The sequence below is a fragment of the Corvus moneduloides genome, chromosome Z (genome assembly GCF_009650955.1).
Source record: "Corvus moneduloides isolate bCorMon1 chromosome Z, bCorMon1.pri, whole genome shotgun sequence".
NCBI lineage: Eukaryota > Metazoa > Chordata > Aves > Passeriformes > Corvidae > Corvus > Corvus moneduloides.
Genome location: NC_045511.1, coordinates 41,714,125 through 41,724,925, shown reverse-complemented (window position 1 = coordinate 41,724,925; position 10,801 = coordinate 41,714,125). Strand labels below are relative to the sequence as shown.

At 36.4% G+C, this 10,801-nt stretch overlaps 1 protein-coding gene across 1 annotated transcript in view; it reads right to left on the bottom strand.

Annotated features, from left to right (window-relative positions):
- Window positions 1–10,801, bottom strand: part of LOC116437535 (guanine nucleotide-binding protein G(q) subunit alpha-like) — a 118,946-nt gene that overhangs the window by 8,784 nt on the left and 99,361 nt on the right. The window contains exon 6 of the mRNA XM_032095256.1: window positions 2,207–2,360. Coding sequence (XP_031951147.1) covers window positions 2,207–2,360 — 154 coding nt within the window. The remainder of the gene's footprint in view (window positions 1–2,206; window positions 2,361–10,801) is intronic.

Sequence of the window (10,801 nt, the reverse complement as noted above, 5' to 3'; positions counted from 1 at the left end):
GCTTTTGCAGTGCACGGGTGTATGCATGTGAACAGATAAACGTACATGCACATACACACACAGATGACACATTTTCTAAGATTCAGAGATGTAAACAGATCATAAGCTCTCTGAGGCAGGACAGAGGGCTGTCCAACACTTCTACAGCTTCTAAAACACAACTGGCTCTAGCTTTCAGCTTGGTCAACCAGACTCTATAGATAAAGAGCAGCAATAAACAAGTCTCACAATAGTACAAATAAATGTGAGTACTGGGCTTCCAAAGACATTATTTCCTTATAATAAATCACTTAGTTTTTTAAACAGTTTCCTAGAATTTTGTTAAAGAGTTTCACAGTAGCTACACACAGTGTTTTCTCAAAATCTATTGGGCTATTCAAAGACATACCCAAATTCGCACACCTCTGCTTTTATGTTACTTCAACTTTTATTTGACTGAGGTAATGGTAAATCTAGACTGCAGTGGTTCAGATCTAAGTAAGAGACTTAGAAAAGAACTACCATATGAGTTAGTAGCATTCTTGCCCACTGCTCTCCCTAATCAGCAGTTTTCAACATGTCTCTATATGATACAATGAAGATCTGCACACAAATGCTACATCAATATTTTTCTCTTCTTTTCCTCCCAACTACAGCTTCTTTTTGTGTTTGTCCTCTCTCCCTCTCCCAGCCTGTGAGTCAGTTCTCCAGTACTACCATGCAAAGCATGTCCTCATGTGATACACTGACCTAGGAGCATGGCTCAGCCTCCCTTCCAAAGCTCTTACAAATGCACTGTGCAGAAGAATTCAGCTTAATTTAACCTGTCCAATTTGCCACCCTGGCCAGCAGCTCTCATACCTAGGCTACTTTCTCCCTTCTGCAGGAAAATGGATGAGAGAAGCGACCCAGCTGAAAAATACCTATTTCTGATACCTTCCTCAGATCTCCAACTTCCCACATCCCTAGATCAAACTTTGTCTCTGGAGTTAGGTCCTACAAGATCTACAGAATTAGGAAACAAAATATTCTTGAAGATTTGCAGGTCTTGACTCCCACATCCCTACTAGTCCATAATGGTTTTTTCCCCTCACCAATGGCAAAGACAGGAGAAACAGAGTTTGAGTTCTGTCTTTTTCTTTTTTCTGGACAAGCATTTTACACAGGCTTTGTCAACATTTGAAAGGAGGTAACAGAGCAGACTGTAGGGTCTTCTCACCTTTGGGATGTTATCTAGGAAACTTGTTACATGAAGTAAACTAGAAAGAACAAGCATGTTTCTATTCAACTGCCAGTTCTCTTTTGTACAGCACCATGAAACTAAATTTACACTGACTCATAAATAATATTATCTGATCCTGCAGGCTTTTTACTGCTCTCTTTCCCTTTAACGGAAAACAAAATGCACACTTTTCCTATTACTACTTTCCATATTTGAACATGAGAGTTTTAATCTTTTTCTCAGCTTCCCAATCAGCTATTCCTTCCTGGTGGGACAAGATCGATTTTCTTTTTAAAAAATAGGAACATTTAGTTCTTTAGACCTCTTATTATACGAGTTTGATTTTTCTCTGTTACCAAGGCCTCCTCCACTCAGTGACCTCAAAATACTTAGCTTTTCCCCTCATGAGAACTTTCTGAAAGTACAGTTTTAGTAGAAACACTTACACAGCCCACAATTTTTTTTTATGGACAAGCACATTAACTTCACCTAATTAATGTAAAATTAAAACACAATTTTAAAAGATACCAATAAAAGGGTGTAAGGGGTGGTACTAGTTTCTCTGAGTGTTACAGAGAGCCTCTGACACTTCCCCTTAGGTATTCAATCTTATACAAAATCAAACCCTAAAACCATCAAAAATACAAAAGACTATATGTACAATTGAGGAATATGTTTCTATTTAACACTTGTATTTCAATTCAAACCCTCACCCTTATCTTATGAAAAATGACAGAATGTGGTTCACTACCAATATGACAATACTCATCTAGAAGTCAAAAATTTCCCAATAAAGGTTCTGGCATCCTACCCACAACTAATTACAGTATAAAATGAAATCTTAGCAGTCTAAAAATCTCACAAAAGTTCAATTACATTTTACAATTTTAAAATATTTTTTTAAGGAATATATCAAAGGATCTGTCTAGCATTTGGACAAGACTAGCACAATTTGCCATTACTACAGTGTAAACAGAGAATGAGCTCTGATGCCATTATACTTACCATCATACTCTGGAAAATAATCAACTAGATGGGAGTACATAATTTTCTCCTCTAATAGATCTTTTTTATTTAAGAACAGAATAACTGAAGAGTTCTGGAACCATGGATATGTGATAATTGTCCTAAAGAGTGCTTTGCTTTCTTCCATTCGATTCTGGAATAAAAAAGAGAGCAGAATTTTGGTGGTCATGAAATTTTATTTTTTTAAATAAATTCATGCACTTTTACTTCATTTGGTGAAAGGATCCATTTCCTGTTTTGCACTTTCCTACCGATATGCAAGATCCAATTAATTAAAGTAATAAGCAAGCAGTTAATTAAATATTCAGGCATTCTCCTTTTGCAAATTCAACCAGTTAAGTGTAAGTATTCTTCAAAATACTAGTCACGAACATGAAAGTTGTAACAGGTACATTTGCGAAGTCCGAATATGCACAGCTACAATCAGCCAACACACTGGTAGTTACTGAAATGCAAGTGATTCATGGTAGGGACAAGTACAACACTGAAAGACAACCAATTCAAGGTTTAAGAACAGTATTTATTTTACATGCCTTTCCCAGATTTTGAATATGGAGTTAAGCAATTCTGAGAGATCAGCTTAAAAATAATTGCAAGTAAATTTGAAACCTGAGAACATTTTGTCAACACCAAAGGTTTATGACACAGAATTTTAAAAAATTGTAGATTTTTCACCTTGTTTCTAACATTGTCAGATGAGGAACTGTTTGCACCTGGTGGGCTAATACAATGCTTATTGTTCAAAACCCACTAGGCCTATGGAAACACACAATGCTCATTCTGTAGAAAGAAAAACTGGAAAGCAACCAGCCAGCCCAGTTATGCTAACTTTTACCAGTTCATCAGGCAGTCAGGTATGACTGTGGGGGTCACTGACTACCAGGAACCACCAAAGAGATCCCCAGGACAAATGAATGCATGTGCAGAGAGGAGGGACGACATGTCAAGGGTTTTGGGGAAATTATTATCATATGTATGTTTATTCTGGGACAATCAATGCATATGTATGTAACATACAGTACATAAACAGAAAATGTCCTGTACTCAACATACACGGTATTTGGAGGAACTAACCCCTCCTGCGTCCGGCCAAATAAAGAATGCCTGCTTCTTAATGCTACACTGGGGCTAAGGAGTTTCATTTTTACTGATTTTTGGTAACAACATCACTGGATTTACCTTTAACTCCTAGGCTGCTCCTGAAATGACTTTGCACTATAGCTGAAATAGCAGCGAAGCCTACAATTCTATTTGTAACGCTCTTTTGTCATTGTAGATTAATGTTACAATTCGATTAGTTCTGAACTGTTAGGCTGACATGATGTGGTTAATACAGAGTCAGAAAAAATATGGTTTGAAACATAGGAACTAACTTACTCTTTTTATTATTATTATTTGGAGCTGCAGCCCCTAAAAAAGACTGTTTCACCACCAAATGGGGCTCCAGAGAACGACAAGAATGTGAATCCTGCAGATTCTGCTGTTGCTGAGACATACAACAATCTGTCAGATAACTCAGACAGTTTTGCCGTAAGTGTATCTTTACTTCTGTTAATTTGCATTTTAGAGAGGCCAACATAAACATGAATAGGAACTTGAAAAAACCCGAAGCATAAAACAACAAAGGAAAACAAAAAACAAATAGTGAACTAATTCAATTTTGTAGTCGAAGTTGATGATTTGGTCTGTTAAACTTTACTGTATATTTCTGTAATGCACGAAAGTAAATAGCTGAATTTATATATTTAGAAACTAATATGGAGTAATAAAACATTTGCTTTCATGCAGTCAGATCTCATGACTCATATTGATTTCAATAGTGCCAGGATTTCATTCTGAAAGGAAAGAAGCTCTAATGTCAACATAGCTGAGCATAAAATCTAAGTCCTTAGACTAATTGTTAATATGATGGTATTTTCTTCTCAACATTTATGAAGACGACTTCTCTGAAAAAGACCTTAAGGAAAGGCAATGGGAACTACCTAGTATAGTTGTATCTGTTTTATGAACTGTTTTATGAACTCAGTAAGTTCAGCTCCACGGCACACCTACAACTCCAGAAATACTTGTTGGCAAGTATCAGTGTCTTCTTCATGAGACTAAACATGCTCAGGTCTCTCACACTGTCTTCACAGGACATTGGATCTGGGTCTTTCATGGTTCTCCCAACAGATTATGTGACCATGAAATCCCATTTATAAACCCTTTGCAAATTATTTCAAAGAGAAATTGAAGCAAACTGTGAGTTAAGGACAGTGAACTGACATATTGATATCCTGTCATTCAGACATGTGGTCTGCAGATATTTTGCAGGAATTGAAAGATGGCCTAGAGATTTTCAAGTAAATTTTATCTGGCTGTATAAAGAAATACAGGTCCTCAGTTTGCCGTAACAGATTAAAATGCTAAAATTGCTTCATTATTTTATTTTACTATGATTCATTGATTAACAAAAAAATTTTAAGTGATTAATTTTTTGACTAATCAATCTCTGCTTAACCTTCTGCTGTCTTTCATCTGTTTATCCAATTTTTAAGAGCAAGTCAACTTTTATGAATATCACAGCAGATGATAAAAACAATTTTTATGCCAGAGTTAATTCCTCTAACAATATTGCTTATTATCCTCTAAAATTTGTCTTAAAATGGTTTTCTGTTTCTAATGATAGCTCACTCCTTTGCATGCTCACTCTTTTCCTTTATTAAATATATGTGCAACATTAGTGCCACAATATTTTTAATCAGTTTGATTAATCACAAGATGACATGGTTGAACTACTGTTCTGAAAGAAAAAAAGTTTTCATTAACAGGATGCACTACTTCCTGTGTAAAAACCAGTTTCATGTTATAGTATTTTTACTGGAAGTAGGGATAGGATTACAAGGAGTATAGAAAGAGTCCAGCATTGGGGATCTGACCTTCTGTCAGATGCAACATGAAGGAAGCTTTGCCAAACCAAGCAAGACAGTGTGGCTCTTCAAAAAAAATAAACCAAAAAACCAGCAACAGTGGAGAGCAGGCAGCATTTAAGTTTGTTCAAGTACTTAATCTCCTTTTATGAGCAGCTCCATCTCACCAAATTCCTTCCAGAAAAATCTTGTTTCAGCTTCAACAAAAAATGCTGCAGGTAGAAAACTTGAATAAGTAATATATAGAAACGTGCAGCTGGATCTGGCTCAAGACTTTCTCAGTAGCTGACAGCCACTGTCAGCAGTGAAGCCAGCCTTCAACAGCAGCAGCAACAGCTCATCATAGCCCCCCTGGCTCTGCACATGGAAAATAAGCAGCAGGATTACTGTTTTCACCATGCCTGAAGATCTGCTGGCCTGGGCAACCTCCTTGCTCTGCTTTTGTCTGCAATGAGTCCCAAATTGCATAAAAACATACTGATATCACCAGCTGTTCCTCTGTTTTTCTTATTAGGATATATACAGATGCCAGCATAAAATTTTCCATCTTCCATACAATGTGACAGAGTTGCCAGTCCAATGTAAAAATATCATTATGAAACAGAGTAAGAAATACAGCAGACATACTCCAATAGTGAATTTGTTAACTATAAACAGGATACATAGTCCTGGACCAAGTTATTCTAATATTTAAGTAAGTATCAAGAAAAAACACTGTACTTACTAATTAATCACATGACTGTCCAATTTTATGATTACATACATGTTTTTATGAAACAAAAATAAAATGAAATTTCTTTATACTATGTACCTTATGTAACAGATTCTATGCTGGGAAATTTCTGTACTACCATTAAACATTAACACAAATACAAGCAGAAGTATAAACCACGTTTTCCCATATTTTATCCAAATGCAAACTTACTCTTCAGTAAGTTTTAATGGCTTAAAAAGGATTACACTTCCTTCCAATTTTATTTTTATATGTACACTTTCAGTTTTCTTGTTAAAATGATGTATTTCTAGTTTAGATGTAAATATTGAAATTCTCTTTGCTATCTGTTGCTCTGGAAAAAATGCAATTACTCCTGCAATTACAGAAGTAACAAAATTTAAATAATTTATAAGCACTCGATTGTCAGATCCTGAAGAATACCTGCAAGAGTGCTAAAACAGCATTTAAGAGCTGTATCACCTGGCACCCCAGTGAAGGGAAAGCAGCATTTCCCAGCTAACAAACAGTGCTTTGACAGAAAACACTAAGTACAATATTAATCTGAAACAACAGAGAAGCATTAGTGGAGCTTCACCCGTTATTGTCTTTATGATTATCTAGAGTGGCATCTAGTGGGCATACTGTATCTCACATACTGAACGAAAAATGTAGCAATTGCTTTTCTCTTAAGAAATTGTTAGCAATTTAAGTAGCGTCTGTTAAAAAAAAATTAGGATTTCACAGATTCTGAGGAACTACATTTTATTGGAATGCAGTGAGAGAGAAGGTGGGGAGGAGGTAAACGACACATTTTTCAGTGAACAACTTGTGTATGCTGGCAAAAATGCGTATTTGAGTCAGAGGGAATTCAGAGATGGTAACTGCAGAAAATGAGATACTGACGCAAGAGAGCTTCAGAAAAAGCACAGGTTAGTATTTCAGAAGGTTAGTGTCACTGTAATGGACTCTATTATTCTGGTTGACAAAACCTTTTATTGTGAATGTTTATTATGTACAACTCTGTATTAACTAGGAATGTCTCCGTTATCCAAGTAAGACTTCCGGCAGTTATTTTCATAGAAGCAATGTCAAGCTGTACAGAAGGACCTACAGTGTATTTCCTGGCTAAAAATTTAATAAAGCTGCTACGCAAAAGCAGGGAAACAGTAGAGGAAATCAGGAAGTGGGAGGTAAGTGCAGAGTCCTCCACTATGTAAAAAAGTAAATACAGTATCAAAATTGGAAGTGCTTCACATTTTTGCCACCAGTATGAAGCACAATCTTGTAGCCCTACTGGTATGACTAGTCACCTAAGTAAAAACTGCAATGGTTGTACAAATATTTTGATGAGTAACACAAGTGCCGTGAGAGGCCATTTCAAACAGAGCTCAGGAATAATTCCTTTATTTTGTTCACTGTCTTCAAGCATTCTGTAAACTAGCCTGAAAAAAACAGCTTCTGGTAGACGACTGGGAAGACATCTCTGTAGGTGAAAACTGTATTTTTAAATCACCTGGAAGAAGAACTCTCAACTCTCCAACAAACTGATTTTGCAACGCTGCACATGCAAATACATGGCAATTTTATATACCTAGAAGAGACACAGATGAAGCAAGTGGCAGCTGAAATCCATCAAATCAACATGTTCAACAACCATCAAAATACAAAAATACTGTCCAAACAAAAAACGGTCTATAAAGTAGTCATAAAATGTGGTTCAAGTATTGCTGTCAAGTATTTTTTAAATGCAAAAATAGCTCTTAAATTATTTTTCATGACAAAACATGAATGCCAGAATTGGCTATCGATTATAAATGTAGGAACATTTACCAGCAGCATTTCTGGCAGCCTCTGTATGCTGTTTCACGATCATTCAGTCCCCCATTTTCATTAGGAACCACACACTTTAATAAAAGAGAGTGAGTCTCTAACTCTTCCTAATGCAAATCTTTCCCAGCACTGACAGTTTACATTCAAAAGGTTTTTCATCCACAAACCAAAACTAAATATGCATTTGTGTGGACAGGTATGAACAGATACAATACATCCAGCAATGAGGTCTGTCACAGGTAGTTAATGTGCTATTTTCTCAAGTATCTAAATAAACAATCAGTTCAGGAGATTTGATTTCCCATGGAGAAAAATAATTAAATAAGTAAGTATGAAGACTATTTGAGGATTTTAATTCTAACTGGGAGTTTGTATTATTCCTCTGCCATATGCTCAATTGTTCTGGATTGTTGGTTGTTGATGAAAAAACCAGCCAACTGAAGCATTACATTTATTTATGGTGTAGAAAGAGAGAAGTGCTCTGATCCCAGAATTGTTTTCTTTCAGCCTTCATGCTAAGCCATGTATGACTAACCTGTGAATAAGGAACACAGAGTGCTGGAAGAGAAGTGGAAGCACGCCCAGATGTGAACAGCATGAGAGTTCTGATGAAAAAATGAAATGTGTTGTTCAGATAATTGCCTCTGCGAAGAGTAAACATACTCAGAACTGTGCAGCCTCGTGCCATTTCTTATTTTGCCCACAACAAAACAAAGTGTGACTGGAACACTGTACCAGTTTATTACCTGTTAATGTATTACACAAATGAACACTACACAACTTCCATCTAGGCTCATCTGTTTTGCAGATGTACTTTTGTTCAGATTCAAAATGTAAGCATGCATGCCTGCATCACCATACCTGTATAAATGCAAATGAACTAACAATAAAAATACATATCCTGGGTTTCATGTAATTATTTTAATGTAATTTTAATAAATTAGATTTTAATGGAATATTTGTTAACAAACCAAGCAACGCTGATCCTTTCTATGTGTGACAATCTACAAATAACAAAATTTTCCATCAATCAGAAGAACAGTCCCTTTATTCAGTTACTTGAAGCACAAAAACATTGCAGAAAACCACGCTAGGAAGTTCGTTCAGTTTCAATCTGCAGTTGTGGCTGAGATACTGAAGCCCTAATTTTCCTAATATCCTGGTTTGCCTTCATCTGATAAAACTGCAAGACAGGTCTTCAGTGTAAATCAAGTACTGTGAAGGTAACTACATTAATGCAGGTATCTACTGTCAAATAAAGTAGGGTTCTTCATGGGTATTAAAGAAGCTATGGTAAAACCTATGGCATGACTTCAAAGATGCTCCCCAAGGAAACAGAAAAAAACCCTCTTTTCACATGTCTAGAAAACACTAAGTTTTTTCTAGAATAAAAGAGGAATTTACATTGGAGTGGATCTTTATGTGGAAGTCATCAGGTATAACTCCTTGCTCCCAGCAGGAAAAACTTTTGTCATTGTACCATTCTACTCATGGCTGTGTTCAGTCAAGCTTTGAACATTTCTCTTCAGGATCTAGATCCTACCTCTCTAAACGAACAGTTCTGCTTTCAGCTCTCATGATATAGGAACACCAAGTCAAAAACAGTTTTACTGAGGGCCACTGTATTTATAGGCTATTAAGTCACTTTAATCATCCCCTGTTGGCAATCTTTCAGACAAAACATTTTTAAGACCAGCTTTCTTCCTGAAGCATTTAGCTCCATGCTGCTTCCATAAGAGACTCAGTCAGATGTCCCTTCTTCCCATCGTCTATCCTGTTCCACATCGTCTATCCCCTTGAATTCCTGAAAGATTTGTGCAGTGGCTATTGGAAATGTTGCTCAAGCCACCTCCAGACCTCCTGGTTCTGTTCACATCTCAAATTACAAAATTATGCCTTTTTACTGCTAGTGCCATGCAAACATCTGGTAGTGGTAATTGAACCTGCTATTCTACATTTCCGAAACCTGGAAGACTTAATGGGGACCACAGCTTACTTTGTAAATAACAGCTACTTCTTTAGAAGTCTGTAAACTCAGGGTAAAAAGCTGTCAGACAAGGGGATGCTGAATGAGAATGACAGAGCATAAAGGTACAGCAGCAGAATTCTCAACAGTGCAAACAGCAGTCTTCACACATCTGGCTGCTATGCCACTGTACGTCACACTGCAGCAATGCAGCAGGTTTAGACAAGTTTCTGAGGAACTCAGTTCAGAACGAAGAGAAATGTACCTCATGCAAAAATCTGTGTTGGAATATTTCAGAAGTGACTGATCAGGATCGGAAGAAAAAAGATTCAATCTGGTTATCATACCAGCTTAGTTGATGCAGGTTCTTAAAGCACACAAACCATTTGGTTCCATATTGTAAGGAAGTCAAAGCCAGTGGACAAGAAGATGGGGAAATATCTTTGCAGCATAATTTTTTTTTTAATGTCCATTGAGCAATACAGCATTTGCCAAGCTCTCTGAAGAGACAGATCCTAGAAAACATCTTAATATGTCTGAAAGGAGGCCAGGCAGGAAGTAAAGGCAATATTAGATACAGCTTGAAGACACAGAATCATAGAATGGTTTAGGCTGGGAAAGACCTTTAGGATGATAATGTGTCTAGAATTTGTTAAGCCAAAGAATCAATTTTCCTATTATTTTACAGAATTCTTAAACCATTCCTGCCTGCTTCATACATTACAATCCTTTTCCACAAGAACTGTAATCTGGGATCAAACCTGTAAATACATGGATTATAAGCAGATGGTACATTTGATAAAACTTGAATGAAAATTGAGTGACAGTTCGATGATTAAAGGGAAGGGAAGGTACCACTGTTTTAAAAGAAATTCCATTGCATTATAATGTTAAAACTACCAATTCTGGCTGCAGCTAAATCAAATGTAATTTCTTAAGACATAGTACAAGCTAGAAAAAAGGCTTTAAAACAAAAGCTGTTTTTAAAAAAGTACAGTACTCTACTTAACAATCTCCTCTTACCAAGGAGGTTCATAATTTACCTCCAATCCTGTTAGAATCTCACATTTTGCAATTTAACCAAAATGTATTATCTCTGATGAGAATAATCTAAACTGCCATTTTCCCCCCAAATATCTTGTGCAATGTTCAGA